We start from the raw sequence: 26,312 nt of genomic DNA on the forward strand, positions 1-26,312 counted from the left end.
TATGCTCTGGGAAAACAAATGCTATCAAAGTGAAAAGCTGAACACAAAAAAAATTTCATGGCTCCTGGCTACTCCACTATAGAAAACGATGACATCTTCCATGATAAGGAAATCGGTTTTTTAAATCTTTCAGACCACAAGCAGACTGGAATGGGTTGCTGGACTTCTTCACACTATGTATAACCTTAGAGATAAAACTGAAAGTCTAATAATTACTGAAGTTATATATTTCATTATAAATGCATCTTCTCAATGATTATTGTCTTAACTTTAATCAAAGCAAATATATAAAGTTGGATAGAAATGTGGCTATTATGATTCCTTTGTGCTAATAAGTATGAAATACAACTTAAAAAATAAAATCAGCCTTTACCTAAATATAAAGAGCCTTATTTACCAGCAAATAGTGATACCAAAGAAACAGACAAAAGGAACACAGTCTCTTAAAATGTTTATTTTTGTCAGAATAGCTGACGACTTTCTGTTAAGTCTTTTGGTTCATTATTATAACAAGTATTTCCCCCTTGAAAAATCCATTCAAAATATTTCAATCCTTGAGGTAAAGAACGAAACAAAACAAACAAAAAAAAAATTCTGATTTTTTTTAAGGAAAAAAACTTTTTTAATTCCTTTAACTTGATAAATAGAAATAATCTCTTCTTGTTCTACTCTAGTGAACAAAAATGTACTTTATACAGCAAAGTATCCAGTCACTTATCGGCAAACTGAAGGTGAAAACCTACCCATTTACACATTCTACTCACACACAGTGCAATACTCCCATGTTCATAAAGACTTAAAAAAAAGACAAAAAACAGTTACCAACACTCTTCTGGCAAAGACAAAGGTTTTGGAATGGCAAAAACAACAGACGTTTTAGATCTCGAAGCTCCAGAAGGGAATTAATCGGAGTCTTCATCATCAAGATACTCCTCAGCATTGCTTAATGTTCGAACAGCATCTAAACGGAAGGAGGGGGGAGGGAGAGCGAAAGAGAAATTACAAATTGCTCAGATTCTGTCTTCACTTTCAGAGCTCCTGATAGCTCCACAAATTGTAATCCTTCCTCAGACCCTGGGACAGTACTTCCCCCAAGGATCTTTTTCAACTTTTGCTTCCCTGCCTCACTGCTCAATATTTGTTGCCATAGAGGCTGACAAATACAGCTGTCTGCAGGTTCTCTAGACATGCAAAAAAAATAATAAACTAAAGCACGTGGTGCTAAGGTACCATTAATCTATCTTGCACAAAATGCAACCAGCCCCATGCACCATGACCAGCATGGAACACACGGGAAGCCCCTCCACTCTGAGCACTGCACTTCCAACCTCCTCTCCCAGTGTCAAATACATGGATGTGGCTTTGGTCAGTCGACAGCCTGCGTGGCCTTACCTGAAGGCAATGAAATAAAGTGTGAAACAGAAGGAACCGAACCCCACCATATGTTAAATCAGGCTTGAACAGGGTTCAAAAAGAAGGCATCTGATCTTTACCTGTGCACCTATTCAACTGTCTAGTTAAATGCCTATAAGCAACAGGTTATGTGAAGCATCATTTTAGGAGGGAAACTGAAATCCAAGTTATAAGCACAGTTAGAGCTCGATAAATGTATATTACCATGGTCTCTAAATACTATATCCCCGTGCTCACTGGAGATATGACTGATTCCAAGTCCGGGGCATAAAATGTAAAAGATGTACCTGGAACCGCTTGTCATACCATAAAACAAGGATGCTATCAGAGAGAGCGTCATTTTAGAAAGATTCACAATCCAATCTGAAGAGGCCTCCACTAGCCAAAGAGGGACTATGAATAAGGATGCTAGGGGCGCCTGGGTGGCTCAGTCTGTTAAGCGTCTGCCTTCGGCTCAGGTCATGATCTCAGGGTCCTGGGATCAAGCCCTGGGTCAGGCTCCCTGCTCAGTGGGGAGCCTGCTTCTCCCTCTCCCTCTGCAGCTTCCCCTGCTCGTGTTCATGCTCTCTCTCTCTCTCTGTCAAATAAATAAAAAAATATTTTAAAAAAAAATAAGGATACTAAATATAATGGATTGAAACACAGTACATATTTCAACACACACCAAAGAGAATTCACCAGTCTTCTTTGGAGAATAATAGGGAACGTGTACCTTATTCTGAAAACTCATTAACAAAGGACAAAAATCAAGCCTTTATTCTGCCCCTACCACACAAACTATTACCTCTGAGTAATCAAACCATGGATGAAAGGAATTTTTTTTTTTTTTTTTTTTTTACAGAATGTTCCTAGCTAATAACTGAGAAAGGAGTGACAGAATTCAAATATCACCATTTTGCAACTGTTCGTGAAATAGTGGATCTAGACAATGATTATCAATGAATGCTAAAGTCACAGGACAAGTGACAAACAGATATTCTGTGCCTCTGATGAAACAACACAACTTTCTTCATGAAGTATTTTTCCCTCTACCCCTCAGACAGACAGATAAAATGTAAAATCTAATCAAAGCTCTAGATCTAACACCAACTGACAAAAATACAGAGGAAAGAGGAACATGACAAACAGCACCATGGGGATGCACATATGCAATGTCTAGACTGGGAAATTCAGGAAAACTGACCCAGCTTCTTTAATAAGTAAATCGCCAGGCTAGCAAGAGAGAGGGAGAGGAAGCAATGATTTAAGAGACATATCTACCAACCAGAGCCTGACCTTATTCAGACCCTGACTTAAACTATACACAAATAAGTAAACAGATAAATAGGTAAACAAAGCATAAACAAACATGTATGAGAAAAAAGGGCATTTGGACAATGACAAGATTTATTTGATGATATGAAGGCATTATTAATTTTACGTATGCTGATGATACTACAGTTTTTTCAGTCATTATCTTTACAAATTTAGAATTATTGAGAAAAAGGAAGGGACAGGGAGAGTCGGTACAAGGGAGATAGAAATGGATTTATCTTCTACAAGAAGGAAAGATGAAAGAACAAGTGGATATAAGCAGAACAGAGGCAAACTTCAATGATTTCACAGCAGCTTCCAAACTCCTAGAAGTCTCCAAGTTGTATTTGTGTCCATCCTCCCTATGAGAAGTTCCGGAGGCCTGGGCGGAATATATTTTGTCCTATCCCACACACACCCATGAACTTCAGGACTGGCTGTAAACTTAGGAAAAGCAGCTTTCTGAGCTAAAGACAAAAAGACAATAGCAAAGCTCTTTCCTACTCTACTCTGTTACTACCATCCTATGTTTTGCCATTTGAGATATTCTTTGTCCTTCCATGGCTACTTCTGCCCCTTATTTCAACCTTGTTTCTCCTGTTAGCAGAAGATGACTCGCTACGGTGCAACCTTTGCTGAAAGGAAATCAAGAGACAGGAATGAGCCAGGCAAACAAATTCCTTCTCCTTTCTTCCTTTCATGGAATGCTCTCAGGCCCAGTTTCTCTGGAAACTTCTCACATGGCCAAGTGCTGAGGTGCTACAGCTCTTCACAGCTCATCCTGGGCCGTGGCCATTATAATAATGTATCTCCTAGCGGTGCATCCCCTTCTCCCCGACCTCACTTCCATTTCTCCTCAGTGTTACTGACCTGGATTTGCACATTCAAATCAACCACCAGCACTTAAGACAAACAATAAATAAATGGTAGAAAGACAGACACAGTAATCTAGATACATCTCATAGAGTATTAAGTGAAACGAAGTTAGACACAAAAAAGTACATACTGTTTGATTCCATTTATATCAAGTTCAAGCACAGGCAAAACCAGCCTATGGTGAGAGCAGGGGAAGATATGGAGGGGGCTTCTGGGGTATGGAAAATGTTCTCTACCTTGATCTGGGTTGTGGCAGGTGGGGGCACAGTTAAAAACACACACACACACACACACACAAGATGTAAACTTAGGATTTATATGTATAATTAATATAAATTATACCCCAATTTGTAAAAACTGGAAAAAGAATTTAAAGGGTGGAACCCTTGTGGGGGGCGCTGAACCCTGGCCCTAAACTCATATCCCAAAGTTATCCTTCAAGGTAACTACAAAATGTGACTTGTTTTTTCTCTATAAAAAATCCAAGATGTGCTTTTAAAAGTGGGCAACAACATCAGAATATACTTTTTCCAGGGCAGAGTTTGTGCTGATAATTAGCTATATGGCCCAATATTCAACTGATTCCAACTAGGATCACAATACAAACTGAAATATTACTGGACGACTGCAGAATGAAGCAAGAAAAAAGAGAGGAAAAAGGTAACATGAAAACCGAAATATGAAAGTTCATTTCTTGCCTCTGCGTGCCAAGCCCCCAGGTAAGTAATGATTACCTCATTAACGAGTCCATTACCTAATCAATACAAATTTAGGAAAGTAGACTAAAGACACTGAGCATGAAAAGAGGAAAAGAGACCTACCTCCCAGCTCTATTCTACAAAGACTGTAGAAAGGTGAAGGGAAAAAGAACAATTTGCCACCTGCCTCCCCCAGCTCCCACTGCTCATGTGGAGGCTTCTGGGTACAGCTCTCTGGGGTCTGAGGCAAGTGTGCTATTTTCCTTGTCTACCATGATCAAGCTTATAGTATACATGAGTCTCTGATAACCTTCAGCTCATAAGAAGTCTTACTCCACGGTGAGGACATTCTGAAGGGACCCATACAGCAACAGGAAGTCAGTGGCAGAAAAAGGAAGTTAGGCCATAGTCCGACTTCCGGAACCAACCAAGGCAGCAGGAAGGTGGAGATACATGCCAAGTAAAAGTATCTCTCCCTCACAGCTACATATATGGCTTCTCAATCAAAATGTAGGATTGCTAGGGAGCACCACTCAGCTGGTAAATATTTTCTCATGCACTCAGCAGACCCTCAATCCATCTATGCACGAGTAATTACTTGGCAGAAACACCAGCCTGCCAGGGAGCATTCATGGCTTAAATAATTAAGGAACCCAAGGTGCTTAATGGTTTAATGGTTTACACTGTATCTGAACTGAAGTTAAAAGAAATAAAAATCTGGAACAAAGACCTATCTGGAGTAAAGAATAAAAGGAACAGCAGATTCGTGAGGAGGGCTATGATGGGGATCTGGTGATGGACAAGGAGGATAATTGTGGGCGGCTCCCTTGGTGAGTCATGACGAGAGAGGGACTGTTTGCTATCTTTGATTGACAAAAGTAGGAAACCAGGGGACTGACTTTATTTTGTTGCTTCTGCTGGAACTGGGCTACAGGACCAAATAACATTGCCTCTTCTCATAAAACAAAAGGTACTTAGCTAAAGAAGAGAAAAGCTTTCCAAGGGTTCAAAAATTAATGGGAATGGGAGTCAAATGATGAAAACAGTAATCAGCACCTTATTACACAAGCTCACAACTCTGAGAGTGATATTACCCTCAGCTTAAAATGGAAACAAATGCACTCAGCCTCAATACTGGAAATGTCTCAAAAAGTTGTTTTGGTGATTCTCCACCAGCACGGATCAGTCTAAACTTTAGACTCTAAAGCAATACTAAGAAGGGTTGGAATGATGAGCAGCAATGCTAAATAAAGACTTGTGGAAAGTGAGTTCTCCGTTATACTAGTTTCCATTCTAGAAAATGGTGGAGAAGATGTATCAATCATTGGCTTCTCCTTCAAAGTGGCATTAGAGTGCCAAACATAAGGTAACAATAGAATAAGCCTTGGGGGGAGAGGGGAGATGGACTGTGCCCTCCAACCAAATCATCTCCTACCTCTCTTTTTTCTACCTCTGGGTTCCTCGTGGGCCCGGAGGCTGATGGCGGATGAAGGAGAGAGAAAGGACAGGGGAATGGGAAGGGTTAAAGCACACCCTCCCAGCATTTCTTTCAAAGGAAATCACTCATTCAGGTTATGCACTGAGAGGTCCAACAAACAGCCAGTCTCTGAATAGTACTCATGAAGGATGCAAATGCGTTTAACACCTTTTCTTCGACACCTTTTCAAAACAACCACACAAACTTTTCATTTTTTTCTTTCAAACCTATTCTCCCACACCAACAGATATTTTTATCTTTAAGGATGTATACCTAAACTTTACCTTTAAAAACCACCCCAGAGGCTAAGTGAACATCAAATTGTTTACCAAGGCTAGAATAATTCTGATTATAGTTTACTGATACTCTCATTTAAAATAGAAATAAAATATAACCCTGGAGCTCTTCAGTGCTTAATTGAAAAATATATTTAGAGAGAACCACTGGTAAACACCTATCTGAAACGAGGATACGGAGACCATGGCTCTCTGATAAAGGGCTCTACTGGAAAGCAAAGTGATTACGACTTAATTGTAAGGAACAAAGGAAACATACAATAAATACTAAAAGCTCAATGTCTCTTCGACTTGTTTGCGTAAAGGTATTTCTTCTATGGCGAACGTTCCGAAGTAGACCAAGGAAATAAAATGTAACTTCAGAACCACCACATGAAGAGTTTTCCCAGTCCTAAGATGATAAACCTTGGTCATGATGGTGCCAGAGGAGAAAGAAGAATTAAAGCCAAATACCTGTGCCCTGTTTCTTTTTCAGGAGAGATGCGCAGGCGGCATTCGTAGCCATGTCCAGGGCCAGCTTCTTCTCATTGTTTCTTAAGTCTGTTCTCGCACCTTTCCCCCCAATACAAGAAAAGCACATCAGGTGTTTCTGAAGAATCTAGAGTAGCAGACAATCTTCCTTCCACCAAAACTCATCACTTTGGGCCAAACTAACTAGGGAATCACTCTGGCCCTGAAGTCAGCTTTTTCAGAACAGTAAAAGCCCATTTGACATCTTTAATCAGGGAGCTTGCTGCTGTACCCCTGATAATTAGGCACCATTAAAATATAGCCTTTCCTTTCAAGTCCTCAGAATACTGCATGTGAGTTTTCAGTGGGGAGTTGACTCTCCCGGAGGTGAATCCTGAGTTAGTTAGACTCCAATGTGTCTTGGCACCAGTGTTTGGAGATTCAATGTAATATACCCGTTGCTTCTTGAGAAAATACCACGTGGCTGCTGCCTGAGGGGATTAATATTCTCTATCTGTAAGTATACTCCTGTGCAAATTAGCAGAAGAGTAACACAATAAAACCTAGAGGCAATCCATTGTTCCCACAGCCTATCTTCAACTTGCTTTTTTTCCTTGTCTTCACGAGGTAAAAATTTTATCAGAATTCATGAGTCCATTTTCATTGTTAAAGATTCAAAAATATAGAAGTATGCTAAACAGAAGCATACGTCCCTTTTCATCCCCCAGCTCACCCCTTCCCTTCCCCTTCCTCTAGCTTGTCCACAGGAAACCATTCCCAGCAAATAGGCATCAATCCTCAGCTCCCTTAGGTGCATGAATGCATTCACAGACATATATGTATATATACACAAAATCATACCACATATATTGGTCTGTAAATTGATTTTTTTAACCTAACAATACATAATGGTATTCCTTAATACCATTCCTTATTAATACACATCCTTATAACTCGACCTATTTAAACATTTGTAAGTATTCAATTTTGTGGACAGTGCAAAATTTATTTAATCACCCCCCTATTGAAGGGCACTTAGGCTGTTCCTTCATCACAAACAATATTGCCGTAAACCTCCTCGAACAACATTTTCCTGATGTGTGGTTTTCTAGAAGTGACGCTGGAATGTGAGGATATGTCCATTTTTAATTCTGCTAGCTGCTGTCAGATTACTTTCCAAGAAGGCTTTACCAATTTACACTTTCTGCCACAGTATAGGAGTGCCATTTTCTTTGTAACCACATCCTCTTCCATAAACAAAAAATAAATGTAATGAAACGCAAAGGCACAAAAATATTTGAGTTAAGACTCTTTTTCTTCAACGAGGTGGACGAGTGGTTTGGTGGCGGCGGCCTTGCGGATTCGCGCCAGACGCAGAGATGCAGATCTTTGTGAAGACCCTGACGGGCAAGACCATCACCCTCGAGGTCGAGCCCAGTGACACTATTGAGAATGTCAAAGCCAAAATCCAAGACAAGGAGGGCATCCCGCCTGACCAGCAGCGTCTGATTTTTGCAGGCAAACAGCTGGAAGATGGCCGTACTCTGTCAGACTATAATATCCAGAAAGAGTCCACCCTGCACTTGGTGCTTCGCCTCCGGGGTGGCATCACTGAGCCTTCCCTCCGCCAGCTGGCGCAGAAATACAACTGTGACAAGATGATCTGCCGCAAGTGTTACGCTCGCCTGCACCCCCGTGCTGTCAACTGCCGCAAGAAGAAGTGCGGCCACACCAACAACCTGCGCCCCAAAAAGAAGGTCAAATAAGGCCCCTCCACTGGCTCTTCCTTTGCCCACAGGGCAGCTTCCTGCCCGAGCCCCAAGGGCCTGGGGCCTCAATAAAGTTTCCCTTTCATTGACTGGAAAAAAAAAAAAAAATATTTGAGTTAAGAAAGGTTGGCGGGTTTAATTAGGAATATGGCAATTGTGTATAAAAATCTCCCTCGTGAGCAGGTTTAGATCTACCCATAGCGAAGGGTCTATAGGAACCGCATTCTCTCCTTGAGCTACAGGTAAAAAAAGAGTCCTGAGGGTTAAGAGTTCTGTGACTAATCATATCTTACGTTAAATTACACTTTAGAACTCATGTACATGATTTCTGTCAGGACAGGAAATGTCCAGGGCCAGCAATGCAAGAGAAGAAACAACCATTTCCTGTGTCCCTCTCCACCAGCGCTACCCAAGAGAAATACAATGGGAGCCATATATGTCATTTCAGATTTCCTAGTGGCCACGTTTTCAAAAAGGAATTCCTTTTCATAATACGTTTTCTTTAACCCAGTATATCCAAAATGTGACAGGTCTATCATAGAACCAACATAAGAATTGTTGTGATGCTTTACATCTTCTTCCACTAAGTCTTTGACGTTCGATGTGCATTTTACACTTGCAGGACATCTCAGTTCGGACTAGGCTCATTTCACCAGCTCACTGGCCCCAGCGGTACGGCGCAGTTCTCGGCATAACCTTTAGGGGGCACTACAGTGGTCTTCATGCTGTCTGATCTTTTTTATACCCGAGGTTTACGTCATCAACACACTTTAAATTAGTAACATTTCCCCTCATATATCCCACAACATTGCTCTGAGGATCCCTAATGACAGTGCATCCATATGACACCTTGGGACTCAAGCAACTTGTATTATAGCCTTTGGAGCAGGGTACAGTATGGGGGGATATGCCTGGCCCTCTGTAAGGCTTAATTAATATCTACAGGACAAGTGGATGGATGGATGGTCAGTCCACAATTTCACTGTCCCCTCTGACTTGTACAGACACAGGGAATCGAGGTATCTTCTCTTTCTTCATACATCTAGCACCTGCTCAGCTCAAAGCAGGAGATTATACCTAGAGCTTGCTTTCTTATCTATCAAGAATCTCCTGTGTGAAAAGGGGCTCAGCAACTTTACCCATACAGCCTTCTGAGATAGGATCTTCTCCGCACAGGCATGCGTGCGCGCGCACACACACACACAAACACACACACAAACACACACACGCACGTACGCCTTTCTTCTAAGGCCCTTTAATCCTGCAGAAATACACAAGTTCTAAAAGTAATAGATGTAATCTTAAAGCTTACCAAGCTTTCAATTTAAAACTAACAACTTCACACAAATCACAATACTGTAATTTCAGCTTACTGTAACAACCCTGTGATACAGAGTGAAAGTTAAAATCCCACTTTCAAAACACAGAGCCTATTATTCTTCCTACTATTTCAAATAATGTAATTGAATGTAGCCTATTTTTCCGGGGTACGTGAAGGCTGGATAAACTGGGCACACACTTTACCTTTTTCCAGAAGCAACTGGACAATATCAGCATAACCCTTCCAGGCAGCAGCATGCAAAGCTGTGTCTCCCAACTTGTTCTACGGTGATTTAAAAAGAGAATGCAGCATTTTAAAAATAGAGAGTGGACTGAAAATACACACAAATTCAGGTTTACTCTGGGTAACCTTACAATGAGGACAAGTCGTGAAATCGTATAAAATTCCAAAGAGAGAAAGGAGACTCACGTGACGACAGAAGAGTCATCTGGGGCATGGGGATGGGACGCAGGAGCAGAGACCGACCTGGCAGAGCACCAGCAGAGCTGCAGATGCCTGCAGGAGACGCCAGGAGGAAGCAAACAGATCTGTGCCTGCAGAAACCTCACATGAATTAAGCAAATCGGAGATGCCTGGAGACACTGGAGTGGGCACGAGGCATGGGAGTGAAAACAAGAGGACCGGGTGAAAGTGTTTATGGAAGTAATTAGATCACCTTCCTCTCTCCTTGCTACCAGGTGACCCCATGCAGATGGCAGAATTACTCTGTCGAGAAATTAACCAGACCATTTCCAAGCTCGTGGAACTTAGAGGTGCAAGGGAAGGTGGCAATGAGGCCTGGAGCTAAAAGCAGTGGGTGAGCTTGAAAACCAACAAGCTGAGAAGTAAGCTGCCTTTACCTACCCCACTGCCCCAGTGTGCACGGTCTAGCATCTACCCCCTGGGCAGGAGGCTGGAGGACAGTTCTCTGGTGAAGCTGAGCAGGCCCACATGTGGAGGAGGGAGAGGGTATTCACACTGACATCTGGATATCACCCAGCGAAACAGCTTAGGACCTTACTTCACCCTATGGAGAAGCCCCATAAGCATGCAGAACATCTATCACACTTCAACATGAATGGACAAAGATACTAAGTATTTGGAAATACTAGGTACTAGGAAAGCCTCCATTATTTGAGAAAGGATAAAAACAAAATTAATGGATCTCAGGGGGGGGAAAGACACAGTACAGTTAATGGCAGAAAATGTTTTAAAAAGCTGTAATTAATAGATCTGAGATATAACATGAAAGAGCATAATGGAACAAGAAAAGATGCTACTTAAAAGTAATAATCAGAGTAAAAGTAAGAGCTTATAGTGGACAGAATTCTAAGATGGTGCCCAAGATTCCTGCCCCCTAGGATCAACCCCCTGAAGAATTCTTCCACCTTGAGTGTGGGTGAGACTAAGGAATATAATGGGATATCACTCCCATAATTAGGTGTCTAATCAGTTGATGTTGAGTTCATCAAAAGGGAGATTATACCGGGTGGGCCCGGCCTAATCGGGGCGGGGGGGGGGGCCCTTTCCCAAAGGTACAGCTTCAGAGACACAATCTCCTACTGGCCTTAAAGAAAAAAGCAAACAGCCATGTTGGGAAATGTCTATGGAGAGGGGTGATCTCTGAAAGCTGCAGGCCAGAGTCCTATGGGTGCAAGAAACTCAATCCTCCTGGCAAACCTGAGTGAGCCCGGAACAGGATCCGAGCCCCAGATGAGAAGCCAGTCCAGCTAATCCCTTGATTCCAGCCCATGAGACTCAGCAGAGAACCCAGCTGTGCTGCACCCAGAATTCTGGTCTATCTACAGAAAGTACAGGACAAATGGTGTCATTTTAAGCCGCCGCGTTTGTGGTTTTTTATTACACTGCAAAAGAAAACTTACACAGGACATTAAGGAATTAAAAAGGTAACCAACATAAAGGTAAGAAAATCTCTGAGAAAAACTAAAATAACTGGAGCTTCAGTGTTAAGAGGTCCTACCTCACTATGAACGGGCATTCCAGAACCCAAGAACAAAGAGAATGGTCGGTAAAAACTGGAAAAGAAACAACAGACAACATTTTTCCAGGCTGAAAAGAGTCCGCCATCGTTACTGGGAAGAGACCTACTCTAAAGCACATCGTGGTGAAATTTCAGACCACCACGGTCAGCTTGACAATTCTGAGCGAGAGAAAAAGCAGATCACGTGTAAAAGAACGGGAATCAAAATGGCATCAAACCTCTCAAAAGCAATCCTAAAAACTGAATACCCTGGAGCCCCGCCTGCAAAATTCTAAGGGAAATCATTTTCAGCCTCGAATTTTGTCAGCCACATCATCGATCCCTTGGTCCCCTTTCTTAGGAATCTGTTTGAAGATTCTCCCCTCAACAACAGGAGGGCAGACACAGGATGGAGACAAGTGAAGACGCACCACAGAAGGGAGGGGAAGGTAGGGCTTCCCAGGAAGAGAGCAAAGAGCAGCAGAGATGAAGCTGCTCAGATCAGAGAATGAGGGTGAGGACTTCGGGAAGTACTAGTCCCATTGTGGTGTGGGCGGGGGGGGGGAAGCACTTACCTTCTACATTTTGGAAAAGTACGTCAAGAGAACGTGAAACAGGGTGGAAGTCTCCAGCGAGATAAAAAACCAAAAGCTAGCGGGTGGCTCAGTTGGTTAAGCGACTGCCTTCGGCTCAGGTCATGACCCCGGAGTCCCGGGATCGAGTCCGGCATCGGGCTCCCTGCTCAGCGAGGAGTCTGCTTCTCCCTCTGACCCTACCCCCTCTCATGTACTCTCTCTCATTCTCGCTCTCTCAAACAAATCTTTAAAAAAAAAAAAAAAAAGCTAGCTAAATAAAAGTCAGTAAGTCCAGAAACAAAAATGACACAAACGGTGAGCAATATTTAAATAGCCATAATACTCATAAGCATTGGAGAGTACCATAACCGGAAACTCTGATAGGCTACGTGGGGGAGGACCAGAGGAGCAAAGGTTCGGAGCTGGCAGATCAGAGTGGGGGCAGTAGTAAGCTGGAACCTTCAGAAAGGACACCGGAACATTTATGAAGATGACGACTTAGGATACAGCTCTGTAGGCATCTTCCTTAGTAACATGAAGGCGAGAGGAAAGAGCTAAGAGCCGAAAGGAGTGAGTGAGAAGGAAGGAGTATGGTAGGCATTTTGGGCTTTATGCAATTTGGATTTCAGTACAATAGAAATTTTTTAACTATTTGTAGTGTTTTGATTAAAAATTTTATGAAAGATACCAAATGGGAAAAAGTCAGTTCAAGGCACAAAGACAGGACTTTGCACACTGCACCTCGAGAACAAGGCAGGTGTGTTATGACCACCGACTTCCACGTAAACGATCTTACCTGTTGGTTCAGTTCAATGTTTGGTTGAGTAAACAGCACTTCCACTATGTCTGAAATTCAAAGAGGAAAGATATTTTTTTAAGAAAAAAAAGGAAACGGCTGACAAGGCTAGGCATAATAGTTTTAAAAGAGAGGGTTCTTTAGAAGAATCTTCAAGAACATCCTTATAACAAAATTTTTTAAATTTATGTAAGTACAAGACTTAAGAACCTAAAAAGTAGAATTATCTAGGGAAAAGTTGCTTTCAAATAATCTGGCTTTTGCATTTTGACACGGGGCAACCACTGTAGAACTCTCTACATTTGCTATGCCACTTTATATTCATTTAACTAATCTGTGTTTATGAGCTAATATAAGATCGGCTTCCTTTTGGGGAACGGCCAGAAACTTTCCTTTGGCTCTGCTATTTAATCTGCTGGGTGCTTTGTTTCTGATTGTGGTGTCTGTTTTGTGTGTATGTTATAGGGAGAGGTAAATGGGTGTGGCTGATGTTTTGTCAGGCTGAAACTGCCCTAGAAATTCCACTTGTTGTATTATTGATTATAACTGAGAAGGTTACCAACGCTTACTAACTTAAGCAAATGCCGTCTTTCTCCTACATCGAACAGCGTGCATTCAACTTAAAATGTACCTCACGAAAGCGTATCTTGGGAAAAGCTAAGCTGGAGGAGTCACTCCTGCCCCTTTCTTCTGTAAGATTATATTGTGGGGTTTGTTTTTACATGACTATTGTTTTCCTGTCACCTTTCTGAGCCCAGGAGAAGAAAGGAAGTTTCCAGTCTTCAAAGTGAGAGAGGTCCATGAAGGGAGCATTCTGCCTACTGCTTCACAAGGCTTTTGGCCCATGTTCTAAAGGACTTGAAAAGAATCATCTGTTTTTTCATTTCTGTAAATCCATCACCTCTCTGTGGAGCACCGTTTCAGGAACATGGACTCTAAGGACAACACACAGAAGACAGTACCTTTATGCCCCCCGTGGCAGGCCCAGTAGAGGGCGGTGCTTCCAGCTTTGTCCAAACCATTAACACCGACTCGGTTGTCCAAACACTCTCTCAACCAGCTCAGGTTGCCTGAAAAAATTTCACATTTATAAAAACACGAGAAAAAGGGTTTGGTGTTTTGTTTTGTCTGCTTTGGAATCCATTGCATCCTCCATAAATTCCCATCTAGAATGGATTCGTCAGCAAGTCTGAAATGAAGACCTGCCCAGTAATGCATTCATTATGGTAGATTTTCGCTTCCACTATATTAATGAAAAGTATTAACAACAACTTGGGGGTGGAGGAGGGTAGGAAAGGCTTAAACAGCACAAATTATTTGTCACCACTCTGGGAAGTCCAGAGTCAAGGTGCTGGCAGATTCGGTGTCCGGTAAGAGCCTGCTTCCTGGTTCGTGGACACTGTCTTTCCACCCCTTGGACAGAAAGAGCAGGGGAGCTCCCCGGGGTCTCGACCGGTACTGGTTCCATTCACGAGGGCAGAGCCCACCAAAGGCCCTACCTCCAAACACCACCGCACTGGGGTTAGGTTTCAACATCTGAATCTTGAGGGATGCAAACATTCAGTCTATGGTACATACAGACTGGCCACACATACATGCTGATCAGTGTCGATGTAAGTGACAAAATACGAGTAAGCTCTGTGGGGCTGTACAACATCAACTTTTAATGGTCGGTTAATGGGAAGAGTTGCCTAAATGAGTCTACGTATGGTTGTCTGACTCCGTAAAAAATACATACATGTAATTTTTTCCTTTGTGAAATCCTAGAACTTGGGGGGGAAAACAGTCAAACCTAAGAACAAGGAGATACTATTCATTTTCATATTAAAATGTACTTTCAGTTCTGATAAGAAAATACGGAAATAAACACAAAATAACCTGCTCAGAGCTGCTGCTCTCATAGTAAATTTAACTATTAATTTAAAATCCTCTGGCGAATGCCCCAAATATCTAATTTGCAAATCACTTTGTTCTTTAGTTTCAGGTTTTTATTTAAATTCCAGTTATCAGGGCGCCTGGGTGGCTCAGTCGTTAAGTGTCTGCCTTCGGCTCAGGTCATGATCCCAGGGTCCTGGGATCGAGCCCCACATCGGGCTCCCTGCTCCGTGGGAAGCCTGCTTCTCCCTCTCCCTCTCCCCCTGCTTGTGTTCCCTCTCTTGCTGTGTCTCTCTGTCAAATAAATAAATACAATCTTAAAATAAATAAATAAATTCCAGTTATCAAACATATAGTGTAATATTAGTCTCAGGTACTAATGATAAATGTCAGCTTAGTAGGTCTACCTATGCACCATTCTAAGCCAATATTTCCTTTTGGACATTCACATTTCAAAAAGATCTGGAATAGAATGAAAGAGAGCTCCTTGAGGCCTTATAAAAACTCCCCACGTCCACAGCAGGGCTTCTCAACAGTGGCCCTATCAACGGTGGGACTGGAGAATTCTTTGTTGTGGGGCTGACCTGTGCCCTGTAGCTATGTCCCCAGCATCTACTACCCAAAAGGTGTCAGGAGCATTCCCAAGTCCGCAGTCAGGCATTGCCAAATATCCCAGGGTTTGAGGGGGACACTACTGATGTATGGGATAAAGTCCCAGGTCCGAGGTCCAGCCCTGTTGCTCCTCCCTCCCTCCCCAGCTTCACCCTCACCCCACACACCTGCACTATAACAACACTCTCCCACATGTGAGGCCCACAAGAAGCCTCCACCCTCCTGCCCTCTAGTTACTCATCGTGGCCTCTATAACCTGTTTGACTTAAACATACTTCAATTGTTGTTTTTCTGACACCACCTTGTAACAATCTGTTACACACATCTCTCCCCTTGCCAGACATCCAGCTCTGGGAGCCACAGAAATGCCTCTCCACCTGCCACTGGGCACAAGGTAAGTAAAGTACTCAAAAGTGTCTGGTGGCTGACATTTAAAAATTTAAAATCATAGGGGAGCCTGGCGGCTCAGTTGGTAGAGCATGCAATGCTTGATCTTGGGGCTGTGAGTTCGAACCCCACGTTGGAGTGTAGAGCTTACTTAAGGAAATAAAAAAAAAAAACATTTTAATCACATTTTCTCTCTCAAGGTTGATAAAAGGCATAACAGAGATTGCCTCTGGGGAAGGTAGGGATTTAACTGGACCGGGAACTTTCTGGGATGACAGAAGTGTTCTAGATCTTGATCTGGATGTCGGTAACATAGGTGTATACACCTGTCAAAAGTCATCAAACTATATAATTAAGATGTGTGTTTTACTCCTGGGTATCTCAATCAAAAACAATCACACCTACCTCTCTTTGCGGCTTCATGCAATGGATTGTCAATGGATTCTGCCTGCTCGGCCACTAGATTGAAAATAAAAAGAGCAAAGCCAGTGTTGAGAGTGCCACCCCAGTGACTCACTGAAGCCACTTTGCAGTCCCCGGGCTTCCCGAGTGCCAGGGCCTTCCACCACACGGCAGCCCTTTTAGTGTGGATTTAAAAAATAAAAAAAAATAAAAAACAGCAGAAAATCAAACTGATGCTTCCTGCTTTAAAAGAAGCTAAATTATTTGCTAAATGAAACCAAGCTAGGCAATAAGGCAACACCACAGCAATTAACTGGAGTATAAACAAAAGCCACACGCAGTAATTAACTGGAAGTATAAGCAAAAGCAAAGAGATCCGTGGCCTGCATACCAGTATACTCAAGTATGTCATAAACTGAGTCACAAAAATGCGAAGGAAAACATTCGATGTTCATTTTTCCATTCTGTAAAAACACCCTACTTTGAAGACGGCCGAAAATAATTCTGTTTCCCTTGTGTGTGTGCATGTGGGGGGCACGCACGAGGGGGAAACGGTTTGCTTCCCGTATTTACAGAGGGCAAGCAGCATCCCTACCTGCCTCTGAGGCAGGTGTGTTCTCCTCTGTCCCAGAATCAGCAGGAATGACCACATGAAGACTGCGGTTCAAAACAGACGTCAGACCCAACCCCTCCCGCCATAAAGAGCAGTAACTGGACACTCCCTTGGCTACTGCAGATGCAAAGCAACAGGGGAACATTTTACATGCTCACTGTCTGTGACTGGCTAGAAATGGAGTGCAAAGGTTAGAGGAACACAGAAATGTTTTTAACCCAGAATGGCATCACCTTTAGACCAGGGCAAGCAGGGCCCCTGCCTGGGGCCCCAGACCTCAGCTCTCACTTCCCCTCCCTTCCCCTCCCCCTCTTTGCTCTCCTAGGAACTTTGCAGCAGTCCCTTCCTTGCGAATTTCTAAGTCCTGTGCAAGTGCTTGGAACTGGTGCCTGACGCCAGCCCCACTGGTCTAGGGATTCATCTAATGCTGACGTCAAAAGGAATTTTTGGAAGGGACTGAAATCAAACCTCTCATTACACCGCAGTCTCAAGGACAGCGGTTAAGTGCCTTCACTAAAGTCCCTTGTGATTAAGAAGTGGAAGAAAAAGGATTAAAACACTGTTTACCAATCCTGTGCTCTTTTTACTCTACTTTGCTATTCTCTACAGAAGTACTTGGGTCTGTCTGTCCCTCTTCCAACCAGAAGTGGCTTCATGGCAGGGGCCACCTCTCACTACTCAAGCTCCTCAAACGGCCTGGATACCCATTTAACGAATATAACTGCCCCACACGTGAATTAACAAGGCAAGATCACTTCATCACCAAAGAAAGGGCTAGGCTGAGAAACCATCTGAGATTTGGTTTAACAGCAAAAAAAAAAGAAAAAAAAAAAAAAAACATCCTAAGAGTTGGATAAAGGAATGCCATAAGCATTTCTTTGGAAACCTGGGGTTCTATCAAGCATGTTACAATGCATTTTCTTAAGCCAAAGAATCAAGTTCAAGTACCTCCAGTGCCCATTCCCCTTTTATTACGGAGAGATTCACAGAGTACAAAATATCCTATACTGGCAATGACTCCATTGATTTCTCAGCCCTGGCAGCAAGCAGAAAGGCTTCAGGAACCAGAAAACTGAAAGTCCACACAGTAGAAACAAAGTAATAACCACCACAGCCGTGCTTACCATAGTTGCTTGGGATGAGTCCAGTCCTGCCTTTGGAGGTACCTTTCCACCAATTCGTATCACTCTAGTGAAAGAAGAGTTAGATTAAGTGGCACCAAATCCAGTTTACGTTCAATCACTTTTAAAACCATCTGGCTCGGGGTGCCTGGGTGGCTCAGTCGGTTAAGTGTCTGCCTGCCTTGTGTTCGGGTCCTGGTCCCAGGGTCCTGGGATCGAGTCCCACATTGGGCTCCCTGCTCAGCGAGGAGCCTGCTTCTCCCTCTCCCTTTGCCCCTGCCCTGCTCATTCTCTCTCTCTCTCTCTCTCTCTCTCAAATAAATAAATAAAATCTTTAAAAAAAAAAAAAAAGAACAAACAAACCCATCTGGCTCAGGGACTTCACCTGCTCTACAGACTGTCCATCAGCCCTGGATACAACCATCAAGTTTCCTCACCCCCTGGTTAGGGATGTCCATAGGGACATAGGGAACGGACATCCCTAACCAGGGGGTGAGGAAACTTGATGGTTGTTTCTTTTGCTGTTAAACCAAATCTCAGGATATCTGTACTTCCCCCTATCATTAAAGTACAAATATACCCACACTGGCCTGCCACACACACAATACACTTCATCACAGAGCCTCAACAACCACACACATCAGAGATCCTATGAAAGGGAAGAAAACAATCCATAGAATTTTAAACTATCCATAGAATTTTTTTGTCCAGAGTCTAATTTCTCTTAGCTTGAAGATTTTTTTTCTTTTTAAAGATTTTCTTTTATTTGTCAGAGACAGAGAACACAAACAGGGGAAGTGGCAGGCAGAGGGAGAAGCAGCTTCCTGCTGAGCAAGGAGCCCAATGCATGACTTGGTCCCAGGACCCTGGGATCATGACTTGAGTTGAAGGCAGACACTCAATCGACTGAGCCACCCCGGCATCCTGGAGATTTTTTTTTTTCCTAAAGACCTCTTTATTTTAGCTTCATTTTTGGGAAAACCTTATTTTAGAAAAATTCAAACCTATAAAAAGTAGAAAAAAACAGGATAATGAACCTACATAAACTCATCTCCCACCTGCATAAGTTATTTTCTCCTGGCCAACTGTTTCATGTATCTAATCCACAACCTCCTATCCCTTCAGATTATCTTCAAATGAACTGTAGACACTGTATTAGCTCACCTGTACATATATGTATTGTACATATATGTACATGTATGTATTTCTGAAAGATAAGGATTTTTTTCCAAGGACATAAAACCATTAACATAACTTAAAATTTATTTCAATAATTCCTTAATATCATCAAACATCTAGATCACTATTAAAATTTTCCAGTTGTCCCACAATTTAGAATCCAAATAAGGGCCATGCAATATGACTGACTGATTTGCCTCTTCGGTCTCTTTTAGTGTATAGGTTTTCCTCCATTTTTTTTTTTCATTCCTTCATAACACACTTGTTGCTTAGTGTATTTGTTGAAGAAACCAGTTTATTTGTTCTGCTGAGTTTCAAACAGGCTGGATTTTGCCTGTTGCATCTGTGTTACCAAAAATGTGTTCCTCTGTTCTCCCTATTGCCTATAAATTGGTTGTTAGTTCTAGAGGCTTAATTAGATTCAGATTCAGTTTTCTGGGCAAGACTATTGTAGTATTGATTTCTTCCATCAGGAGACACATAATGTCTGGCGGTCCCTCCATTATTTCCTGGGGGCTGCAAAATGGTGACATTCTATCATTCCTTTTTCACTTAAACAATGAGAATATCTCTCTAAAGAGAAGTTCTCCCTCGTCAACTCTCAGGTTACCCAGAGATGAAGTTCATAGAGAAAAGGCAGAATCAAGGCTCATTATTTTCCTTAACTGAAGCTGTCAGAATTAAAAACGTTGGTTCCCTAGCATCCGCTCAGGGTGAAGAATGATGTTTGGGTTTTTTGTATTACTGGCAGCTCATGGATTTAAACATAGAAAATGTGCTTCAATCCTTGGGGAGTGTTGCCCTAACTGACTGTTCAAATTGTCCTATCTTTGACTAGCGGCAGCCTCTTCAGCTTCAGTCCTGTGTTTCTACTGTGACCCTCATTGTCTCTGGAGGCTTCCTTGCTTTCTAATAACATGGTGTTCTCAGATTATCTTGTACCTTTGCTGCCCCCAACCTGGTAACATGTATTTCTCAACAGAGCCTTGTTCCTTTGAGTGCAAAATAACATACTATTATGGGGTCGGTCATTTTTTTTTTCTAGGCCTTTTCAAAGGACAGAGCAGGACATGTTTTTATTTTATTGTAGATAAAATACAACATACTTGCCATACAGATGCAGAGCTATGGGGTTTTTATTTAACCTTTAACCTTGACCTTACATCTGTGTATCTTTTCTTGCAGGCTAAAAATCCCAGTTGTCAGTATCACTGACCTAATGACTCATTTGCTCTCAACCATAACACACATGCAACAATCTCAGCATAGCAATACCAATGCTTCTGCTACGAGATGATAATTAAAACCAGGTTACAGTTATTTTTCTTGCCAGTCCTTTTTGCCCTTCATGTATATTCTACTGGAGATGTTCGGTCTAACTGCTGAGTTTTAAGGTCACTTGGAACAGTTCCTTTCTGTGTGGTTATGCCAATTACCTGGGATACAATTAACTTCATTTGATTCATTCTGCTTTTAAATTTCAGGGATTGCTTTTTTACCATTTAATTTTATAACTATGCAAAAGTTCGCATGACTCCAAAGTCAGATCTCCAAAACAAGGTGTGATTTTTTAAAAAGTCTTTATTCCATGTTCCCTCTACCCTATTTCCCTTCCCTCACATAGAAGAAACTATTTTTTTAAATTTTATTCGATGATTCCTCCATTGACTTTTTGTTTTAAACTGAAGAAAACAGTTATACATATAACCTCTCTTAGGTAAATAAGGCATACTGTTCACACTTTTTTTTACCTTGCATTTTTTCACTTAAGTTACTCCGTAATAGCATTTAGAGATATTCCTCATTCCTTTTTATAAATGCATAATACTCTATTTGTGGATATACCGAAACTTACTCAACTATCTTCTTATAGGTGAACATAAGGGTTACTTCTAATTTTACACTATTATTACAAATTGTGCTAAAATGAACTGGGCATACGTATTTCTATACAGATAAACATTTAAATACTGTACAATATTACAGCTACACAAAATAGCCTGATTACAAAATATTAGCTGAGCTTACCATGTCAGTAATGTAGATAATATCACCTTCCTCAAAGTACAATTCATCTGGCTGAAAGAAAAAATATATACAGTTTGACTTCATGTGATTTTTCATGAATTAGAATATAATGATGACGCTAATAATTATATGAATTTCAAATCCTAAAGTACCTTACAGACAGTGTGGTTTTTAGATACTTACATCTGCACACAGACCACATAATGAAACATTACTGACAAACTAACATATGTTTAGAAAGCTGAATTTTTCCCATGATGAACTTCAAAGAGTTGCATACATAACATATAAGAACATCTTATATTCTTCCACAATGAAAGCAAGGCATTTCTCTATCAAAATAGAACATTAATAAAACTACTTTCTTGTAAAAATTCTAAAAGGTGATATACATTTTTTTGTAAAAGGATAAATGTCTAGAATTTAAAACCACGAAAAACAGCCAGGAGCTTGGCTCTTGTCTAAAGGATGAGGCTTCAGTCCTTAAATACTTTCATGTCAACATCTACTACCTGCTTATTTTGAGAAAACAACTATCCTACCTTTTCATGTTCACAGAGAATGAACACTTCATATATAAGAATAGTTAATACATAACTCAACCATTAATAAGGCTAAAGAGCAGGAAAATGGGTAGCAGTAACTCAGAACGTCCAGACCATAAGCAGCTCTCAGGGGTTAGCTGATGATACAGATAATATGCGCTCCAGGTTGTACCAGCCAAATGTCCTGCAAACTCTCTGAAGATAGCCGGGTGCTTTAATTAAGCATCTTTTTTCTATCACTACATTAATGCTTACCAGCATGATTTTGTAGGTATATAGGACCATGCCTATTAGGAGCAAGTTTCAGATCCTGGGAAATATTCACATTGTCATGTTCAGTGAAGAATGTGAAGCACAGAATTTCACACAGGATAAGATCACAATTATGCATGAAATATACAGAAACATTTTTCCAAATTTTCTATCATGAGCATGTATTACTTTCATAATTTTGGCTGGAAAAATGTTTTTTAAACAGGCTTTGATATTTCTGATTTTAGTTGCTGTTCTGTACAAACAAAACTCAAGCTAGTGAAACAAATTATCTCATCCATTCATTTCTCCATTTATCTCCTCTCTCAGTTACAGACCAGGGAGGTAAATGTGATTGTGCACTACTAACTTATTTAGTTTCAAAGCTGATCTGTATTATTATTATAACTATTTCCTCCTGAATATAAACGAAGACTGTATCAGCTATACCATGCTTTAAGCAACCACATACCTAAATAGTTAGGTGCATTATGCATTCAAATATAAAAACTACCAAATGATAATTAATGATACTTAAAAATGACTGAGTTCCTTTATTTTTTAAAAGATTTTATTTATTTATTTATTTGAGAGAGAGAGAGAGAGAGAATGAGCGGGGAGAGGCACAGAGACAGAGGGAGAAGCAGACTCCCCACTGAGCAGGGAGCCCAATGTGGGACTCATCCCAGGACCCTGGGATCGTGACCTGAGCCGAAGGCAGACACTTAAACCGACTGAACCACCCAGGCACCCTGACTGAGTTCCTTTAAAAGGTACTTCCTGAAGCATTTGTTGCATTTACGACTGATTTACCGAGTCTAGACTTAACACACAGCACAAGCTATGCAAAATTAGTTGAGCCTATGGAGACTCGATGATACAGATTTTATGATTACTAGAAATCGTAAAATTTTTAGGGCAAAAACTGTAGAGCCCTCTAAGTTCTTCCCTAATCTTTTTCTATCATGTTCTGATGATCTGTGATCAATAGACTACCAGTATGTGATGGCTATAGAAAGTGATTAGGTAAACAAACTATTTCTCTTAGTATTTCCCTGCTGCAAACTGGACCGCTCCCAGAGAGGCCAGAAAGGGGACGCACTGCCCACCCAGCACCCCAGCTAGACACAGTGGCCATCCCCGTAACAGGAAGGTTGGCCTTCGCTGGCAACTTCAACAACATTTGACCGTCTCTCCTTGAGATGGCAATAAGGGTTAAGAGGAGAGAATGAAGTAGAACGTAAGGAAGTAAGGAAAACAGAATATATGTGAAAGCTTAGCATTTTTCTTGGAGGGACTCTGAGTTTCCCGGAGTTTCAAAAGAGTGCAATGTCTTGAAGAGATCTCTCTGGTCTTGGAGCCATCCAAAGAGCATTCTTACCCTGTACCTCTCCAAGAACCAAACCTGCCCACTTATGTCTAACAAGGGGCTTTCGTGGAAGTTAAAGATCATCCCTACCTATGGTGTTGGCCACCTTTTAAAATCACAAGTCAAGTTTGCCTAAATTTCCACATGTAGAAAGTTCATTCACCCTTGAACCAAAAAAGCATGTTTTGACATGGTATTAAACAAACAGCTTCAAAAAAGCACACAAACAAAAATCCCTGTGATGAGTCCTTCTCATTTAGGAAGAAAAAAAAGTATAGAGCCTGGAACAATGGAAAGTAAGTGCTTCATGGATATAGGGTTTTCTTTTAGGAGGATGAAAATGTTTTGGAACTGGATAGAGGTGGGGTTTGTACAACACTGTGAATATACTAAATGCCACTGAACTGTTCCCTTCAAAATGGTTAATTTTATGTTATGTGAATTTTTACCTCAATTTTTAAAATAAGGGCAATAAAAAATAAAATTAAAATTAAAGTAAATTTAGAGGCAATAAAAAGTCAAGAACAGTTACAATTCTTATTGTCTTTTAAGTAATTCTTGTGCTTTGTGGTTTGGTAAAATGCATCATTTGGAAAATGTCACTCAGTACAGTCATTTCGATACTTCTCAGTGCGGCTTTAGTTTTTAAAATAATGGCTATTGTTCAAACACTGGTGAATGCCACAAGCCACCTATTAGGTGAGACTTGTTTTTCAGCTGAGGGAAGGACAACAGGCAGTCGATTTCAGTCAGGGGGAAAAAAAGGTCTCGCTATTTTTCCACCCTGAGGAAGGAGAGTGGACAGTTTATTCTCTTTTTAATCAATAGCCCCCAGACAGACAGTGCTACTCCCCATAAAATATCTTCTTCCAAAGGAACCAGGGGCAGTGCTTACTAACCTAGACGTGGTCTACCGAATTCTTCACACTATAGGTAGCAATACAGACAATAAGGTCATTTTCATGATTTTTAAAACTTAAATAGATTTTTATCTAAAATATTCACACTTTCCATTAAGAAACTGCTTGCAGGGCACTTAAGGTAAATGATTTGATGAGGGTCTACTTTTAAATTCCTGGCATCGCATTCACGGAACAGAAATGGGAAAACAGTGACACAATCAAGGAAGCACTTTATTTCTAGTTTCTTCTTTGGTTTTCAACCACATTCCTCTTTGCCCCTCTCCTTGAAGAACCACAAGGTATCAGGACAAGCAAATTGTTGGCCACTGCAATGTTAGAGCGATGAGTAGAAACTTGGTAATATATATTCTCATTCCTGTTTCATTTATTCTTGGTAACATATAATTCCCAAGGCATTCATTTTGTTGGTTTAGGAAAATATATATTTTATAAAAAATTTCAGAGAGACCATAACATCCTTATGAAACTTTTCAGATGTGTCAACCTGGAACCCCAAGAATTAACGAAAAGACTTTTACAAATCAAATTTTCCATGGATGTTTTTATTTACCACTTTATAGGACTACTAGGTGCCAGGCACTAGTCTGGACACTTACAAATATTAACAAATTTAATCCTCACCAGCAACATGAGGTGGATGTTACTCTTGTCATCACACTGCAGATGAGAAGCTTGTCCAAGGCCATACAGCAGGTGTGTAGTAGACACTAGACTTGAACCACGACAGTCAGAGTCTGGAACATTCACCAGCACCTATGCTTTCTCTCTTGCGGAAGGGTCATGCATAGCCATTACGAGTCATCAGGGTATCATGACCAGGTTAAAAGGTGGTGACCACGGAAAGTATCTGCTGTTCGCCCCTACTCCCCATCCCTACATGAGGCAGAAAAACAAAACCAACAGCCAACCCCTTACACTTGCAAAGCATGCTTAGCCTCGTTCAATCCTCAGGACGACCCATGAGGGGCCGGGCTGAAACATGGGTATCATCTCCATTTCATAACCAGGCTCAGAGGGGTGTTGAGGAACTTGCCACAAACCACACAGTGAGTAAGTGGCAGGGCTGGGCTCCTACTTCAGCTTTTGGGATTCCATTCTAGGGATCCTGCCTCTCTGCAGAGCGCGATAAACCTAGTCATGTCAGAAGATGTGACATGACAGAGCGGGGTCCTGCTGCTTTCCCTTTAGAAATCGACACGCCGCCAGCACACAGAGAATGCTGTTCCCTCTGTTCCAGTGTGTCTTGACGCTGGTCTATCCAGTCCAGCCGGATCTCTGTATAAGACTTTATTGGACTGGGGGTTGGGCAAGAATTAAGAACCAAACAGGCATGAGTGGCGCCAGGACTCCCCTGCCTTCGAGCAAGATAGAAGAGAAATGGGTTGGCAGGAAGAACCAGGAGCGACAAACTGCCCAGTGCTCCAGCTGCCCCGTGGATCACCGAGACTGAAGCTGGGCACTGCTGTCCCTGTCCCCTGAGGACAGAAGAGTAGCTCAAAGCTAGACCCAGGCCTCCCCGGGGTGCTGCACTTGTCAGCAAGTGTCCCGCAGAGGCCAGCTCAGCCCTTGCATCCTGCCTGGTCCCAATGGCCTTGAGGAGGCCAGGTCAGTTCAGGACGTCCCAGAGTGCATCCATCCCGCTAGGGGTGGTTGCTGGGGGAGATGACAGAGACAGACAAACGGAGCTTCCCGCATCATCCAACAGAAATCCTTATTCAGAAAAAGAATGTAAAACTAAACTAGCTCTGGGATGAGAATCAAAAGACTGAATCACTGGGCTAGCACAGGCACTTAAGCAGAGAGGAGGGCCAGGAGCTAGAGGCTACTTGCCCAGCCAGCCACCCCGCCTTTAACATCTGGATTGAGGGGAGGTGGAAGGGGCAGAGTGTGGGAGCAGCAGGTGCGCGATACTCATTACTGAGCACCCAGTACATCCTGGATGAATTAGCAGCACTGCTCCACAGCCGAGGATCCCTGGGAGCAGGGACCTTAAAAAATAACATTTTAAATACCGACTCTTCAAAAACACTAATGAATTAAGTATCTATTTTTTTTGGACAT

General features: G+C 41.8%; 2 protein-coding genes across 2 annotated transcripts in view; one reads left to right on the forward strand and one right to left on the reverse strand.

Moving 5' to 3' along the window:
• Positions 1-434: 434 nt before the first annotated feature.
• Positions 435-26,312, reverse strand: part of OSTF1 (osteoclast stimulating factor 1) — a 51,078-nt gene continuing 25,200 nt past the window's right edge. Inside the window, exons 3-10 of the mRNA XM_025891524.2 lie at positions 21,163-21,213; positions 17,959-18,022; positions 16,225-16,278; positions 13,908-14,015; positions 12,946-12,995; positions 9,797-9,875; positions 6,507-6,605; positions 435-961 (exon numbers count right to left, since the gene is read on the reverse strand). Coding sequence (XP_025747309.1) covers positions 903-961; positions 6,507-6,605; positions 9,797-9,875; positions 12,946-12,995; positions 13,908-14,015; positions 16,225-16,278; positions 17,959-18,022; positions 21,163-21,213 — 564 coding nt within the window. The 3' untranslated portion in view covers positions 435-902. The remainder of the gene's footprint in view (positions 962-6,506; positions 6,606-9,796; positions 9,876-12,945; positions 12,996-13,907; positions 14,016-16,224; positions 16,279-17,958; positions 18,023-21,162; positions 21,214-26,312) is intronic.
• LOC112838729 (ubiquitin-ribosomal protein eL40 fusion protein-like) lies at positions 7,809-8,380 on the forward strand. The gene has a single exon (XM_073878073.1). It carries the CDS (start codon positions 7,883-7,885, stop codon positions 8,267-8,269), a length of 387 nt encoding a protein of 128 aa, XP_073734174.1. The 5' UTR covers positions 7,809-7,882; the 3' UTR covers positions 8,270-8,380.

This window comes from Callorhinus ursinus, unplaced genomic scaffold, assembly GCF_003265705.2.
Source record: "Callorhinus ursinus isolate GAN/ISIS: 27379988/994484 unplaced genomic scaffold, GSC_fseal_2.0 scaffold28, whole genome shotgun sequence".
Lineage (NCBI taxonomy): Eukaryota > Metazoa > Chordata > Mammalia > Carnivora > Otariidae > Callorhinus > Callorhinus ursinus.